This window comes from Manacus vitellinus, unplaced genomic scaffold (assembly GCF_001715985.3).
Source record: "Manacus vitellinus isolate BGI_N305 unplaced genomic scaffold, ASM171598v3 scaffold_21_pilon, whole genome shotgun sequence".
Classification (NCBI taxonomy): Eukaryota; Metazoa; Chordata; class Aves; order Passeriformes; family Pipridae; genus Manacus; species Manacus vitellinus.
Genome location: NW_021939546.1, coordinates 5,534,624 through 5,553,274, shown reverse-complemented (window position 1 = coordinate 5,553,274; position 18,651 = coordinate 5,534,624). Strand labels below are relative to the sequence as shown.

The 18,651-nt window shown below is 41.9% G+C and overlaps 1 protein-coding gene across 1 annotated transcript in view; it reads right to left on the bottom strand.

Moving 5' to 3' along the window:
- DOCK7 (dedicator of cytokinesis 7) overlaps positions 1–18,651 on the bottom strand; it is an 89,136-nt gene that overhangs the window by 62,917 nt on the left and 7,568 nt on the right. The window contains exons 3-10 of the mRNA XM_018072008.1: positions 9,854–10,029; positions 9,616–9,684; positions 6,902–7,031; positions 6,583–6,795; positions 6,115–6,200; positions 4,144–4,210; positions 2,813–2,962; positions 666–746 (exon numbers count right to left, since the gene is read on the bottom strand). Of these exons, the coding sequence (XP_017927497.1) occupies positions 666–746; positions 2,813–2,962; positions 4,144–4,210; positions 6,115–6,200; positions 6,583–6,795; positions 6,902–7,031; positions 9,616–9,684; positions 9,854–10,029 (972 nt within the window). The remainder of the gene's footprint in view (positions 1–665; positions 747–2,812; positions 2,963–4,143; positions 4,211–6,114; positions 6,201–6,582; positions 6,796–6,901; positions 7,032–9,615; positions 9,685–9,853; positions 10,030–18,651) is intronic.

Genomic DNA, 18,651 nt, shown 5'->3' with positions numbered 1-18,651 from the left:
CTAAAATATATCTGAACCTTAGGAAGGAAATATTTTATTAATAATTTGGTTAAAACTAACAAATGAACATCCCAGTTCCTTTGAAAAAGCATAATGGAAAGGCTCTGATTGCAAGGGCTAGAACCTCTGGTTTACCCTTCACCCAGTCCTCACTGTTACCTTTCGATCTTCACTTGGCTCAACCCAACTGTACACAAAATCAGGAACCATTTTTGATACTCTTTTATAACCCTTCCAGAGGAAGGCAGAAGTGATGGGGTTAAGCTGCAGAAGCAGTGGAAAAGTCGGAAATTTTGCTGCAAATTCCCATCCAAGGCTGCCTTGACTTGACCCAGCTGTGAGCACAGAGCTGATCCTTTGGGATCGGGGATCACAGATGACTGAGCTTCATGGAAACCATACATCTCCCCTGCCAGCCACAAAAACTGGTGACCTTTAACAACTCTACCCCAATAAGGCATCAAGATCCAAAGGTCTTTGACTTTTTTTTGGCCTTTAGAATAGGATTAGTTTCTTAATTAAAAATGGATCCTCTTAAAGGCAGAAGCAGTATCAATGGCTTTAACAGCCATTGTAAGTAAGTCCAAGGTAAAAGAAAATGCTTTATGTTAATAACAAAATAGTTATTAAGTGCTTGTACCAAATTTAAACAAAACAATTCTTACCTTTGCTGCATCAGATTCTTTAAAAATCATATAAGGCTCTGCACACTCCCCAATATCTCCCTGCTGTAATACCTTTTCCAGCTGAAAAGGGAAAATAAACCATTATAAGGACATGTATCCAGCAAGGATTGTTAAATTAAACAAACACTGGGAAGCAAAAACATTCTTTCACAAGAGTTAAAGCTTGATTTCCCTTTGTGAGTCAGGGAACAAGCACTGCACTCAAGTTGTAAAAACCATTAAGTTCCCAGATTTCCAGCTATAACTGAATCACAAGTGTAAAATATAGGTCCAAAGGGAACATGTAAAAGTTTGGGTTTGAGCTGTTCTAGAGCCACTTTCAGCTCATTTTTAAGGTTTTAAAGACAGCTTACGCTATCTTCAGCATTATCACTTTAAGAGTTCTGTTCTTATCTCTATTCTCCATAATAAGGTCCTATTGCAGCAGCATAAACAGGTGACATGGATGCACTCAGGGAAAACAAGCATTATTTTAAATCAGATAAAAATATCAAATAATGAAATCAAAAATTAATCAAATCAAATAATTAAAGTTAGCCACAGAGTCTATGTTTGCTGCTCAAGTCTCTGAGTAACAAACTACTTAACACTCAGTTCCTGATAGAAATATCTCCCCTATCACACGCCTGAAGACTGTTCCTCTCCAAACCATCCTGGCCCTTCCTCCCACACCCACCACTCTGCACATGCTGTTACAAGCTCAGAATATCTCTGAACTTCTCCCATGTGCCATTCATACTTCTCTGTTAGTAGAACTCCAAGAGACTACCACAAAGTAAGGAACAAAACTACTTTCCATCAAATCTTGCATTCCCTGCTGAGTTTACCAGTAATTCCAATTGTCAGAAAAGTGATTTCCCAGTAAGACCCATGTAAAAATTCACCCAATAAGGCACACAATGCATCTGTCTTATTTATCCCTGATTATATTATTTCCACTGTCAAATCAAAAAAACAGCTACGCCACCAGCTCCTCTTGGATCACCGGTTTTACAAGCACTAATGTGCATTCAGAAGCTCTCTTGTCCAGATCCTCATAAATATGGGATTTTCCCTCATATCTTCTAAAAATCAGAGGAGTGATTCTTCCCTGTGAGGGTGTTGAGGCCCTGGCACAGGTTGCCCCAAGGAGCTGTGGCTGCCCCATCCCTGGAAGTGTCCAAGGCCAGGTTGAATGGGGCTTGGAGCAACCTGGTCTAGTGGAAGGTGTCCCTGCCCATGGCAGGGGGTGGGACTGGATGAGCTTCCAACTCAAACAATTCTGTGTTTCTGTGACTCTATGAATACCTGTGCACAGGTAGAACATGATTTTCGCAAAGAATTCAGAAAATCATGCCACAAATTGCAGATGAGAATATGCTTCAACACTACTGAAAGCCTTACTCTCACCTGGGATTGTTTTTGTCATGCCACAAAGCCTTAATTCATTTCCAAAAGATTATTCCTTGTGCAAGAAGCAGTTCCTGAAGAACACGCACACTGCCTATGATCTGAAAGTATGTCCTGAATTCCCCTTTTGACAACAGGATGATTTTTATGCAGAGACCAGACAAAAAGCCTGACTCAAATGCCATTCTGAACGAGCAACATTTGTATGCTCACTGAATCAAATAAAAGAAGAGAGAATAACTTTTATCTTTGTATACTTTATTCCAGGAGTGACCAATGTTGCATTTTATTTCAGTTATGGATCTCACTCCCTTAGCAGTTTCGGTTCTTAAATACATCTGAAAAATCTGGCTTAAGGGCATGTATCACTTTTTTAAATGAGATTCAGATCAATATGTATTTTTAAATCACTGACTTATCTATCATCTTAAGGAGTCAGCACATTGTTTCATAGGAAAACCAAGGTCAAGCCCGCTTATGCTGATTTATATCAAGCAAACCTTTGTGCTCTTCTCAGTTTCAATGCACATCTCCACTGAACTGTTGCTATTACAAAGGAACTTAAGTGAGAAAATCTGAAATGAAGCAGAACTGTGGTGCCACTGTTTACACTACTGAGAACAGAATCCTGCTCTCCAAGGGCAAATAAATGAACCGGTCAGCCAGATCTGCTCCTATTTTATTTTAAATAAAAAACAAGAGGCAATAACAATTTAAATTTCTCTGGCATTTCTTACCTTTATTACCAGAAAGACATCTTGAGAGGGGTAAGTGATAGAAAATATGGCAGATCTGGCCAGTGTGGATATAGCAGCAGGGGGGACATGAGGCCGAAGCATTCCCTTCATTTGTTCAGAATTTAAATCGAAGTAGAAATTCTCTGAAATCTAAGGAAGAAATTGGGGAGCTTCAACCACTAGTTATACTTTTTTTTTTGTTAATTCTTCATAAACACAACAGTTTTAAAACACACATTAAAAAGTCCTCCTTTCAAACCATGCATAAAAAGAAAAAAACCAGTATTTTTAATTAAGAAATCAAGGCAGGACAGTGGAAAAGGAGAAAGAAAATGGAGCAAACAACACAAACTACCTATAAAATTTCTTTCAGCTCCTGTAAGGAATGTAATTCCATCACAGGACTAGGAACATCATTGCTATCTGAAAACATCAAGGTATCAAAATAGAAACAGAAAGAGAAAAAACAACATATCTTTAAAGACAGACAGTGAGTTTTCTACACTGATACACCAAATCCTCGACTGCATCAAGGCTTCAAAGCCAAAAAGGATGTGAGCTGGTTATCAACACCAGAGGTCACTAAAGAACTTAGAGCAAAAAAAATGGGAGTAATGAGATGATAAAATTGGCTTATGAAATGTGATTTAAATATTAAACAAAGTTCACATAATATTCCACATACTCTCATCTACATAACTTAAATCTCGATGCATTAAATTCAGGTTTTAAAGAGATAAATGTCAAAATGCATATTTTTAACATTTTTCTCTCCACTACTGCTAATATCTAGAATAAGGAAAACCAAGAGACTCTTTAAATATTAAATACAGAACATAAATAGCCGAATAAATGTATTTTGCATTTTCAATAACTTAGATCTTGAAAGGACTCCTCAGTTTTGTTTAGATTTTAGCAATTTTAGCATGTATGACTTTTTTGTGCATTATTCAAGTGTTACTTGACCCACACCATGGTAAGTCACGAAAAAGAGATTAAGAAAGTCATAAAAACCTAATCTAAATAAAAGGTTTCAGTTACCTAAGTGGAGAAGAGACTTTTGAAAGCCAAAATTGGACTATATATATTTTTTTTTTCTGATTTCAGGCACTCACACATTAGATAATATTTTTAGAAAAGTGGTTATACCTCAACTGCTTTACTAAGCAGAAGAACACACAAGATGGCATATGAAATGCCTTCATCATTCTTCCAAGCACCAGTATGTCACTGAGTTTGTTTCCAGCATTAATTCCTTCCATTTTGCTTTTAATACACGTTTGTAAAGCTTCAGTGGCAATGTCATCACTCAAATAATTAAAAAACCATACCTTTTTCTTTTCTTTAACGTCATACAAAGCCAAGCTTGCAAAAATGGGCTCAATTTCTATTTCGAATCTTGAAAAAAAAGAAACATAAAATCAGTTAACTTGCATTTTGTAACAAAGAATAACCAACCCCCTTCCCAAATCCTTCCTAGGTGATGGTGACTGAGATGTCAGGAACAGCTGAGCCATCCATTATCAGGTCCTGCTGAAAAGGGATCTTGATCCCCAATATCCCCCCCACTCCTCTCCTGTCCTGTTCCCTCTGCATCGCAGCTGATCCCTTCCAACAGGACCATTCTAAAAGCCTTTTCAACTCATTGACTCATTGAAAGCCAAGCAAAGCCACCTAATAGCTTCCTTAAAGGGAAAGGAATCATTAACTGGAATAACTGGGCCACTTAGCTCCTCTGATTCTCTGAAGAAGCTGCCCCATGTGCTAATGTAGTCTGCTGACCTGCTGACAGGGCTAAATGGCCAACTGGCTCCTGCCTCTGGACAGTCAGGGACAGGTATTTTGACAATTTTCAACACTTAACTGTTGTCAGAAAATACCAAGATCTCAAAAACTCTTTCAGAAAGGTGCCAGCTTTTTGGAGTAACTGTTATCCAGTATTTATGCGAACTCAAACACTTCCCACAAGAACAGTAACTACCAAATAGAGCTGAACTTATCGTTGGATCACCTGGGCACTTGCAGTCCCCACAAAAGGATCCCCCACACATCAGGCCTTGCACAGAGCTCTCAGCTTTTCAGCCTGGAATTTGTACTTCCAGCAGGGAGAACACCACACAGGACTGCACCATCAAACAGGTGTTGTCTCTAGTTTCACAACAAAGGTGAGATTAACCTGAAAATGACCCTGCTTAGGTCATCTTAGCCTTCTCCCAGGGGAAAATAAGCTTGTTTTTGTGCCACTGAGGTGGCACAACCCCAGATGCTTGGATTACACCTGTGAGTACAGGTTCAGAGATTACTATAGTACACAAACAAGTAGATTTGCCATAAATTTACAGTCAGCAAGAGATGTTTAAATAGCAGAAAACACTAATTTCCAGCATCTAACTTATTTATGCCAAAGACACCATCCTTTCGACAGGAAGCTCCACTGTTACTGCATATTATGTTGTTCCAGTTCATAAAAGGCTGCAAAATCAGTTCATCTCTACGGCTATATTAGGTCCTGGAGTACTCTACGAGCAGGAGATATGTCCTACACATATATCTCAGTTATGAGCAGCAATGTAGGCTAACTGGAGCTCTCTAATAAGAAGGGTTGACCTAACTGAGGACACAGAAGATGAATACAGCAGTGTGGAAAATCAGTTTTGTACTTTATTTCTCCAAGGGAATAACAGTAAAATTTTACCTTGTGTTATTAGAGAAGAGTTATAGCCAATGAACCAGCTGCAGGTAACCCTATATTCAGGAGCTCCACTTCATTAAACTTGTTTAACAGGTTTCTATTCCTCCAGTTAATGCTTACTAAGTATATAAAGTCTTCACTCTTAAAGGGACACAGTCAAGGTTGTTGAGCCTAAACTTTGGCAAATCTTTGGTTGTCTTATGCTTTAAAGCTTAAGCATTTTTTAATCTTTGTCTTTTTTGTTTTCCCTCTTCCATTTCCTTGTTAGGGAGCTGAACACCAGTGACTGGCCAACTTAATAGCCCTGGATCAGTGTGGTGAAGCCCAGTGACATGGAACAGGTAGAGCTGGATAACAGCAAGGAGAAAAGCCAAGGGAGGTGAATATTTTCTCTGTCACACCAATAAGCAGAAAGTCTTGAAGATACAACTCTCTGATGCACAATACTGTGTAACTCAACCCTTAGAAAATTAACCTTTAAGCCTATGATCAAACATCTCTTCCAAGGGTAATAAACACAGCGATGGAGTTTTCCAGATGCACATGGATACAACAGCAGATTTAAATTCTCAATTTCTGCAACGCAGCTCTCTCTTGGAGTGATACTTACTTAAGGGACAAACACTTTACCAAGAGTCTTTGGCCAAAGTGCTCTTTGGGTACTTCAGGGACACTAAGGCGTTCTATAGGCTCCTCCTGAAATTAGAGACATGACAGTTGTACAAACCACTGACAGCATTACAAAGCAAACATATGTATCACTTTTTTCTTCTGAGACACGAGCACCAATTTAATTCGAGGCTTCCCAGCATGTTGCACTCATCAGCAGCTATAAATATGCCAAATTAAATCCCTTTAATGTTCCTACATTACTGGGGATTGCATAACCATGAAGAAAAACCAATCTTCAGAAAGTAATATCTATGGCAACACACTATGCTAAAAAACACGAGACCCACAAAATGGTTGCAGTTCTCATGGATATTAAACATAGGTGATCTTAAATCCTTTAAATCTGTGGCAGATTGATGTGGCAGTCTTCACTTTTTTAGTCTCACCCACATGTATATAAAAATACCTCGTCTGGTGCTGGGTGTAGTGCAAAGAGTTCCTTGTGCCTACTGGACTTCCTCTGGTCCTCGTTGTGGTGGTCAATCTCCTCATTTGGGGTTCGGTCCAGTAAGTTTGGGAGAAGGGCATCTGGAAGGGAGTTCTTCAGATCAAAAATACTGCAGGCCCAGCTGCCCCGGGGAGTGTCGTCAATCGACATTGAGCGTCGCTTAAGGTCATCCTGAGATCCAACAAATTAAAGCAACTTATAATGGGAAAAGGAACTGCACTTTTAAAACAGAACTATAAATTAGGTTTTATGTAGCAAGGTTTTAAAGGCACATTACTTGTTCATCCTGGTAACTGTTGCCATCCGGAGCTTCATCAGACTCAAAGATCTGTTTGGGGAGCCCCTTTTGCCTCTCCTTCTGTTTGTCTAAGGTGTTGGGATTGAATCCAGTTCCCAGCTTGTGGTATCTGCAAAAAAAGTATTTCAAATGCATTTTTAGCAGCCCTTTTGACCCCAATCCCAGAAGCAGAATCACAGAACAAACCCAGTATTATCAGTGTGGGTGCTCTCAAGGCATAAACTGCTCTCTGCAAACACTATTTCCAGTCAGCCTCCACTGGAGCTGGGTCATAATCCAACAACCAACTACAATGTGACTCTGTTCATCTATAAAGCAACCCTGGGTGATGTCAAAAGAAGGACTATCAATGGCCAATTAAAGTCATCATAAAATGTGCAATTGTGATGCCAGGAGTAGAACAGGCCAAGAACACGAGGACTGAAGGCCAGTGGGTCTGCTGGAGCAAGAACTGACAATATTGGTACCTTGAAAACCACAACACCAGCTCAGGTAAGTCCTGAACACCTCTGGAGAACAGGCAACTTTCCAATCTCAACTAAAACAAGTGTTTTCCCAGAGCACCTCTGTAAGGAAATCGGGTCCTTCGGAGGTTTCCCAGGTGTAAGAGCACTTGGTAGCAAACAGTCTGTCTGCTGTTGCTGACAACATCGGATCTCTTTGACTAACAAATTTGTGGGTACCAAATGGCACCATGTGTGTACTCACACACACACACACGGATAGAGCCACGGTCTCCTTATAATACTCACTGAAATCAGTCCCCAAAGTAGTGCCGGGGTCACATCTACAATTAATTGTTCCTACCATGCCCTGTTACTAAATTTACCACAGAAGGATGCACAAAGGTGTGAAAACCATGGATGTGCTAGAAGTGAATAAAAAAAGGCAGGAGAAAAAGGAGGAATGCATTTTCCTTCCTAGACTATAAATCCTGAGAGTTGAACACTAGCATCTGTATAATCCTCACCTGGATGTCTTCATTTCCATCACACCTCCACCAATAAGTGTAAATCCATTCTAAACCACACCTGACTTCCTCAGTCTAGCACATAGAAATTATGCTGCAAGGTTGAAATCACAATATGCTATTGTTTTTTACAGAGCAGGGAAGAGAACTTATTTACCTTTCCCAATATCACTAAAGGAATTACTCAATGGGAGATTTGCCTGCCCCAAAAACATTTTGGTTACAAAGACCTGTAGGCAGAGACTGACATACAGATTATTTCCCCTGGGGTGGTGAAGAGGAGGATGGAATGTCACAAGTCATGTTCTCCCAAAGCCAGAAGAGCTGGATTTTGCACCCTCAGAGCTAGCCAAGGCCCTTGGAACCATCCAGTGGGATGGATTAAGAGGAAACTGCTGGCATCCTTACTTGGAAAACAATTCAGTCCTTCCCAGCCAGGCTTTTGGGTTCTTCCCCTGCTCCAGCAGTAACTCTTTTATTTCTACTCAGTCCATTGCCACAATTTTATCCAAGCAAAAACTGCTATGAATATTTATGGAAGCACCTTCCCTCCTCTGAAGGGGCAAGACAACCTTTGACTGGAGTTCAACAATTGCTCATCACACCTTCAACCCTTGAGGTCTTCAGCTTCATCCCCTCTCTGACACAGAGCACAACCTGCAGCCAATCACATAAGACAAAAAGCCTCCAAATAAACCTCCTCAGTGCAGGAATCACAGCCAGGAGTGCCAGGCACAACAAAAGTTGCTGAGAAATCAAAAGTGGGTGGCTGGGTGGGTCACACTGTCCAGGTCTATGGTGTATTCCAGACTCTGCTGCAAAAGCTGGGAGTTAATAAAGCATCTCCTTCCCTCTTGGTTTGTTTTTTTTCTGGGTGGGTTTTTTTTTTTGGTATGAGATTACAAAACACATTTTTATTGGGTCACATTAGCAGTGCAAAGCATATCTTCAGCATCCCCTCAAGTGGTTCTCAGGACAACATTAAACCAGCGAATTGTAGCAACTGCCACAAGGGCAGAGCTGTAGCTGCAGTGGAGTCATTTGTAGGTGATACACATCACATGGATCACTTATTCCTTGACAGCAGCTCTTGAAGTCATCAGACTTCCAATCATCCGAGAGACTCTGTGTTCCAAGGAAAGCCACTCAGAAACCTTCCTGCTGATTTGCATGAAATAATCAATGCATGCACATTCTCTAAACTGTGAGCTCATTAGGTAAATGTTGTGATGGTTCAAATATTAGCGATTATTTGTTTAAATTAAGTACATTTCCAAAGTCTCTTTGGAAACCAATGAAAGCTGCAGAGGGCACCTTATCTATTAGATGGTTGTGATTGCACATCATAGCAGAATTAATGCAACTTCTCTCTAAAAAGAGCTAAAACCAGATGCAACAAAGAAAGAAACGAGAGCTGAAAGTAACTTCACTTGTTCACGTTCCCTAATTTCTCTACCATTGTAAAGGAGCAACTGTAGACTAAAATGCCCTAGATTTTCCCAAATGCCCCAGGGGATTTTGACGTCCAAGATCCAATTTTCCAAACACAAAGCATCATTTCAGCTAAACACAAAGCATCAGTTCAGCTAAACAGGGCAACTAAAAGCCAGGGCACATGGAATCAGTAGCCAGGACAGTAATTTTTGAGCCTCCTCATAGCAGTTAGCCAACCTGCAAAAACGTAAATATGAAATGAAGCTGCAAATACCACAGGGGAACTCACTTTCTGTTCACAATCGCCCAGTCTTCTGTGTAACTTCTGACACAGTCCCTCACGTGAGGGTCCATCTCGCTGTTAAAAGAATAAAACCACAAATTATAATTACACATTATAACGACTTCTTAAATATACATACTTTTACTTAGGTTTGCCTTTAATTTTCCAGCCCAATTTAATTTGCAGCCCAAAATTCCAGGCTTCAGCCCTGCAGACACTCCACGCAGAGCAATTAATTCCTCACCTCTCCTCAGGCACGGCCGACACGAGTGTCCGGCATTCCCGGGGGGTATAAACCACCTCGATGTCATCGGGGGGAAACTCCAGCAGGTCCCTCAGGGGTCCCGACTCCACGGCGAGCGGGTGGGTGATGAGATAGTCCTCCAGGTCCACGGGGTCCACAGCTTCTGTGAGCGGCACCTGGGGACACACAAGCCATGAGAGGGTCAGAAATCGAGGTGAAACAATAAAGAAAAATCACATGCACATCTTCTACTCTGCTTTTTTTAAACCAGTTCTTCTGCCTTGTTGAGGAATTTGATGCAACATCAGATGGTGATTAACCCTAGTGGTGTTAACCTCAGTTAACACACATCACAAAGATGTTTTGCATGTCTTATCTTTTATCTGATATTCCTCTGCATATTTCTCTGATGCATTCTATTATCACCCAAAAAACACAAATAAAGCCAAAAAAGGTTACAGCTATTTTCAAGAAGTTCAATAAAACTTAGTACCACATTTCCCATGTGCATGACCCTGGATTTGTTTTGACCATGCTCTGATCACAAAGCGAACCTTGACCCTGATCCAAGATGCAGGAACCCTTTCTCCCTCAGGCACAGCTAGGAATTCAGACCAAGGCCTGATTTACCAGGAACTCAGGCAACCATAGAACTCTAAAGAGTAACATTATTTTGAATTAAACCACTTCTCTGGGGAACACAAAATACAACCTTCATCTAGTGGAAGTTTAAGCTCCTCCCTCGTATCAGAGCCTTGATGATGGCATCATGACACGATGAGTCTGCCCATGCCAAGAAGGAACACTGCTCTAAATAAAATGGATACTTAAAAATCATCTTTACTGGGCACAAAGCCTGTACCTGAAGCACAAGGAATGAATGAACACGTGCACGAAAACAATAGATTTCAGGGCAGGGCTGATCTCACCATCCTGAGCTTTTTTTAGATTCATGAAAAGAAAATTTGCATAAACTGGAAGCATACTCACATTGCATAACTTGTATTTTTACATATGTACATTATATAAATACATGTATATATTCTGATATGAGATCATTATGCTATGAAGCTATACATAAACATAGACATTAAGAAAATGAAACACTAAAAACAAGTTTTGAGGAACCTGTCTCTACAGCAACTGACAGATTTCCCTAGAATTCCCTGGCACATGCCATTGAGGCTGAGTGGTTTAACAAGAGTCACAAAAACACATCAAAATTCAGCAGTTTTTCTCTTCTAACTTCCTCTTTCCTGTCATCCAGATGATTTCTGTGGGACAGGGAACTATCCTGTAGCTTGTCTTGTGTTGATGACTTTAAAAAGAACATTTAGTACTTCAGTTTTAAATGTGCTTCTAAGAAAAACTGCTATACAAATCCCAAATTCCAGTTTTAAAATTATTGCCACAAAGTTCTAAAATAAATCAACTTTTTATTCAAGGAGAAGATTTGGCTAACACAGAGGGTGTTGAATGAATCTCCCTACCACACCCACCCTCAATGATTCCCATTTTCTTAAAACTCAGAAGGCTAATCCTCCAGCAGAAAAACAGAGTGACTTCAAGGAAGTCAGGTAAGTTGGACCAATGACTTTAGGCCAGATAAGAATCTGGTTCATCAAAAAAATACAATGTCTAGAGACTTAGCATTTGTTTCTGCAATTTAGGAAAATGATATAAATTCATTTCTGTGTAAAGAAATGCATCATCAGAGAAGGGTTGGAAGGGACCTTAATGACCATCTAGTTCCAAGCTCCTGCCATTGGCAAGGACACTGTGCACTGTGATATGATGCAATATCATCATCATCATCTATTTAACTCTGACCTCACAACCTTTTTTCCCCTTCTAATCCTGGACTCTTGAAATAGATTCAAAAGATGTGATTTGGAGAGCTTCTGTGAATACAAAACAGATACTTTTCACTGTTTTCATCACTGCAATGCTTGCAATGGATCAGAAGTTGTCATTGCTCCTTCCCACATCACAGTTGACATGTCACCACCTCAGCCTGTTCCTTACAAACAGACAGACCAGCTCCATTTGGCAGGAGATCACTGAGGGGTGACAGTTTATCCCTGAGGAATAACATTTGAAGTCTTACTTTCACTCCTCCTGCCGACCTCCCTTCCACGCTGGCAGCTCCAACGCTGAGGCACCTTCCAACGCTGAGCTGCCTGTGCAAGTGCTGTGTTTGAATTTGCACAAACTCATTTACCTGTGATTATCTAACACAGAGGAACCTCTCCCTCATTCCCTCCAATCTTTCCACTCCACTCATCCCAATAAACAGAAGGAAACTACAGAAAGACAAGGAAAAATAACCTGTATTAACACAGAGCTGAGGGAAACACAAAGGGCCCAGCAAACATAGGGCAGAGACTGTCACTGCCAAAAACCCACCATGTTTCCTCATTCCTGGCATTTCACATCTCAAATTTCACTTGTCCAACAAGAGCACTGGACAAGAGATGAATGAACTGGCTATGCTAGCTAAAAATTACCGGATACAGAAAGGCAGGTGGTGCTTAGGGGCTATCCATGCGCTCCAGGGGTTTCCAAGCCCTTCAACCATCTCAGGATTAGGCCCAAGGTTATACTTCACAATCTTCCAGTTTGTCTCTCTGGTAACTATTGTACCATGAAGATGTAAACAAACATAAAAGTCAAACCCAGAGGCCCGTGTTAGACTCACCATCTGTGCAGCCAGAAATACTGTCTAGCACCTGAGTAAACAGGCCAAACATAAATTCATGGGTATGAAGAGGAACTACTTGGTGTCAGACTATTGGCACATAAAAGGCAAGCACATTATTTTAGGCTTTGGATATTTGTGGGGGGAAAAGTGATGAAAGAGGAGGAGGAGGAAAGAAGGATGAATAAATGCACCAAGAAGAAAATGAACCTAAATGGTTTCTCCGTGTGTGAATGGAACCACGAGAGCTCCTCTCATGGCTCCTGCTGCCGATGCCTTAACCTTTTCTTGCTTCACGCTCCTGTATCACCCTGAAGGTGTGGATGGGAACAAGGACACACACAGCACACCAGGGTCTATTCCTATGTTACCAAAGCATCAGTCACCCGAAATTGCCACACGAACCCATCAGATGGAACGTGCACACTGAAGGAGTTGGACAAGTTCAGATAAAGACCAGGTTACCCAAACTCAACATCCCACTGATGGAGGAGTAGAACCTGCTCTGCCATCTCACCTCCAACTCCCCAGCCCAGCTTACCTCCTCAGGAAAAACATGGACAGGCTGATTCCCCTGGCCTGTTTGGACCATCATACTTTGTACAGCCAATCTCAGTTATCAAAGAATAGCAAGTCCCCGTCAGCTGCACATTAAAAGGTTTCAAATCTGCTGCAGCTGAAATGGGGAACAGCTGAGGAGGATAAAGCTGTGCTCTCCCACAGCCCTGCTTGCTGGCAGGCTGCAGAAAGCAATCTTCGTCCTGCTCCCAGAAAAAGCCTTTTCAATTCCTCCTGACAGCTCCTGGGAACCAACAGTAGGAGGTGCCTCTTCCACAAAACACAGCCAGTTCTTCTTCATTGGACTTCCAAAGGCAGAAGGACAATTCCAGTCAAGTATTTGCAAATGTGCAGCCCATCTACCACCTGGCTGATCATCCCGGAGTGTTTTGTATTGGAAGGGACCTTAAAGCCGATTTTATTCCAACCTGCCACGGGCAGGGACACCTTCCACTAGACCAGGTTGCTCCAAACTCTGTCCAACCTGGCCTTGAACACATCCAGGGATGGGGCAACCACAGCTTCTCTGGGCAACCCGTGCCAGGGCCTCACCACCCTCACAGGGAAGAATTTCTTCCTAATATCTCATCTAAATTTCTCCTCGTTCAGTTCAAAACCATTCCTCCTTGTCCTACCACTGTCTGCCTATGTAAAAAGCCACTTGCCTTCTTTTTTATAAGCCCTCTTCAAGTACTGAAAGGCCTCAATGAGATCTCCCCAGAATACTGGAGTGTTACCATAAGAAATCCTTGCCAAGGTGTCTGTTTCATCCAAGAAGTTTATTAATACCCTCCAGAAACCATAATGTGCAAAAGTCCTGAGCATCTTCCCAACCAGGACTATGGAATAACCTAAATTAATGGCAAATACATGCTAAAAATATGCAAAGGAAACCTGCTCCCAGAACTGCTGCTCTTTTAAAACATACTCTTTGATTTTGTGTGGGCTGTAATTACAGATGAAATTTTGGACAACCTTTCAGACAATTCCTTAGAGATTTCACTTGGTCTTTACCCCATGATGACACTGTCACCTCACTGAGGGCAAGCACTATTCTGGAGCTATTAAAATGAACAGGACTACGCAGAGAGAAAGGGCAGCTCAATATGAGTAAGAGGGGCATAACCTGTTCCCTGCCAACATAAACACTGTGTTTATCACAGTCCTGATAAACTGAAAATACAGAAGAAATCAAATAGGACTCTCTTTTTCAGACTTACACAGCCCAACTACCCCAAATCAAACCCATCACTTTCAAATAACAATCCTGCAAAGGTATGTCCTTAACCTGACCATAGACACACGTTCCATCAGTTAACTAAGACACCAGCCTGCTTGATTTGGCTTCTACAGACTATTTAATTCACAGTGTCCACAGGTGCACCCGTGTAGTTGCAGTCATGGCTCTCAGCAGTTGCACTACAAACCTCTATTTCAAAGGTTTACAACTCTCCTGCAACGGGGACACTCAAGCTTTCTTCTTTAAGGTTGTGTTATTCTTCACTGTTACATCCCCTTAAAAGCTGGAAAATAAAATCTCGTTTCCTATCGACTTTGCCCTTCTCCAGACAGCAAACATTGTATTTTGCTGTAGCTTTAGTGCACATGTCTCTCTCCTATTTATTGCCTTCTTTTGAGCACCTACCTGTATCATCATCATCATCACTTACAAAAGAAGCACCTGCACAAATCTGGCAAGAGGGGCAGAAGCGTCTGTGAGAGGATGTAGCATCACTCCATGGAGGGTAACACAAACCTCCATTTACCTTGCCCAAGCATCCCAAGGTAGCAGAGGGATAATGTGGAGGGAAAGCTACACCCAGGGCACCACACTGCAAAGCTCACAGCTTATTCCGCCCCACCACAGAAGCAAAGGTAAATTGGGATGAGACCTGCTCTGACATGGCATTCCTGAGAACAGCCTGAGCAGCCTCTCCCTCACTTCCTGCCTTACTGAGCCAAGTACACCTGTGCAGGGACCTGAGGACCCCAGGGCTGCTCTCCTGGGCGCTGCACAGCAGCTCAGAATGGCATCTCAGTAACAACTAGGGCAGAAAAAGGGACAATTATTATCTCCATCTCACAGGGACTGACTGAACACAGAGCCCTGATGTCCATAGGCATTCCAATTTTTGCCAGAAGGACTTTAACCTATCCCTTCCTACACAAACAGCTAGGCATAGTTGGTATTTCTAGAGCCTGTCGCAGAATTTGTTGCCCAACTCACGTATGTTGTCCTGACCATCATGAGTGGTCTTGTGGGACATGCTCTAAGCCACACACTCAAATCCCAGCTATGATTTTGCAGACTTTTCCAGCTTGTGTATGCCAGCACAGCCATGAAAAACAACATTCCCTCACATTTCCTTCTCCCTCCCTCACCTCTGCCCTCACAAGATGCTTTATCTCACAGGGAACCACACCAGCATTTTAAGAGGTTATGATATGACAGCATGGCAGGATGCATCTGGCAGAACAAGGATTTGAATCCAAGCTGCTTGTGGCCCAGTCAAAGCCCAATTTTCCTTTTATCTCAAAGGAGATGCCTAATTCCCAAAGGCAGAGACCCAGCTTCTGTGAGGATCACAGCACAGTCTGGGGCCCTGTAAAATCACAATGGCAAAGACTGGAAGGTTGTACCTCCTGCCTCCTGTGTAGGAGTAAAACTCCCTGCAAGGATGTGATAAGGGACCTTGAAAAATTAACCTTGCAGAGTTCCTCATCACACAGAGGATCCTGACTACTATTTTTACTTGGCAGCCAGGCACTTCTTCAAAATCAGGGTGGTATTTCTTGCCAATTTTGAAATCAGGACAAAGTTCCATCTTAGCTTCAAGACCTCCTTAAATATTAAACAATTTATAACGTGCTAAAACTGCAACAGATTGCACCGAAGCTTCAAATTCTAAATTAATACCAACTTCCCACCCACTGACTCCCTGGGCAAAATCCTGGAAGGACAGAAGCAGCAGATTAACATTTCAAAGCTGAGCCCCAGCCTTCTCTCAGCTATCTCTGGGTCTCCAGGGCAAACAGTCACTTCCCTTGCTGAGCAGTCAGGAATGCAGATGGCCTGTTCTTGTTGTGGCAAAATCCTGTCACCCTTAAAGGGATACTGGTATCTCAGGGAACAGGAGTCAAAGCTGATGTACCTTAGGGAAAATTCAGCATAAATCTGAGAATACAGGAAATATGCTAAAAAACCCACAAAATTTGCAGGCAGGTTAAAGAAGGTAATGGTTTGTGAAATATATCTGCTAAACAGAGGCATCAGATTTATTTTTAAGTGTGAACTACAGGCAAGTCAGTCTAAGAGGTTTTGAAACACGAGCAGTGCAATATTAACGTTGACAGTGCTTAAGTAATTAAAAAACATGTCTTACTTGCATAAATTACATTTTCTTTCAACTAAACACTCCAAAAATAATCCAAATGGATCCAAATTCAAAGAACCACATTTGTCTACTGACATCCCTGCATTTCAGAAAACACATACTCCTCATTTCAAAAGCCTGGTGACTGTTGAGCACAGAGAACTTCTGCATTTAATTTTCTGGCTGCATTTATAATATGTGAAAATATTCAAATGAACCACGGAGATTCCTAGGCAATCTCTACTTTCCATCAACCACAGACAGCTCCCAGCCCTCACCAAGGATGACACCTCCCCAGCCATAAGTGCAGTCATTACCTCCCCACCGCCTCTGGAATGTGGTTCCCTATCTCCTGCTTTGCTCTGGCTCTTATTCCTTCTTTTGCATGCTGTTCTGAGAGATGTAATTACTACAGAAAATAGCTGATGAAAGTCCTTCATTTCAAATTGCAAACGTGCCTCAAAATTGCTGTACGTGTTCTTTGTTAAGGCAAAACTTGTTTTAGAAATTATCTGAAGCCTCCATTTTTAAGACCTGAAAATATTCAGTATTAACTTCTGGATTTTTTTTACGGACTGTGAGAACTGCACTGTGTGTCAAATTCAGGCACTATCATAATGCTTGAATTAGAAAAAGTGTCTAATAAAAGGAAATGGATGTCCCATCCCTGGAAGTGTCCAAGGCCAGGTTGGACGGGCTTGGAGCAACCTGGTCTAGCGGAAGGTGTCCCTGGCTATGGCAGGGGGTGGAATGAGGTGAGCTTTAAGTTTCCTTCCAACCCAAACCATTCTGGGATTCTATGAAATATTTGTAAATATATCTACCTAAGGAGGGATCCTACATGTAACTAGTAACAGCCAGTCCCAAAAACAGTGAGATGCTTTATGTACAAATATTGCCAGGTTATTTGCTATGATAACTGGTTGCTAATGTAAGAAGCCATTTGGGTATAGAAATATTAATATTAATCAGAGATTAATTAGTTATCTGGGAATACTAAAGCAATTTCCTACCAAACCCAGAAAGACATGAGTTATGCCTCCGAGGATGGGTAAGAAGAAAGACAAGATCCTTGATGACTAAGAATTGTGTAATTTCACCGAGAGTGTTTGAAGAACATGAAGACTTTCATACAGAAAACACAAGTGCTGAGATTGATCTCAAAGAGTTGTCCTCTGATAAATTGTGACAAAACTGAGAGCAGAAGCTGAGACAACAATGAAGAAATGAAAAAAACAAACAGTTTGACCAGAGACTGCAGAAAAATCACAGACTTCTCACTTTTGGCAGACACACTCCATGGAGATGGACCCCTCTGGGCCCTTGGGGTTCACACAGGCAAACCATGGTGCCTCTGAACCATGGTAACCACAAGCATGGGTGCTCCTCTGAGTGGGAAATACTTGGCACAGTCACATCTCAATTATCCACGGACAATTTATCCACTGCATGGATGGATTAACCACAAGACACAGGAGGACGCCGGCACTGGCGTCACGTAGAGCTGCCTGTGCCCTTTAGTGGCCTTGGACACTTCCAGGGATGGGGCAGCCACAGCTTCTCTGGGCAACCTGTGCCAGGGCCTCACCACTCTCACAGCCAAGAACTCCTTCCCAACATCTAACCTTTGTCAGTGGGAAGCCATTCCCCCTTGTCCTGTCCCTGGTCAGGTCCTTGTTCAAAGCCCCTCTCCAGCTCTCTTGGAGCCCCTTTAGGCACTGGAAGGGGCTCTGAGGTCTCCACAGAATCTTCTCCAAGCTGAACACTCCCAGCTGTCCCAACCTATTTATTAACAGGTCTGTCACAAATACTTGATTTAAGTAACCGAAATTACTTGGTAAAATAACATTTAGTTAAGATTATTTATCTCTGTTAATATATAAACTGTTTAAGTTATTGCAGACACTGAACAACCTTTCAGTGGACACCACTCACCAACTTAACATCTAAAACACCTCTGCAATATGGCTCACTGCTGGTTTTAGCAACAGTAGGGAGCAGTTTTAATTTCCTGAAGCAAATGCCTGCCCCAGAGCAGAGTTAACTGTGAGCAACCCCCAATGGGAGGAGCAGGGAAGAGGATGTGAATGCCTCTCCCATCCTCCCTTGTCTGATGAGGACAGACCATTCAGCAAGGCAGGGCAAAACCTCCAGGAAATACATATAAT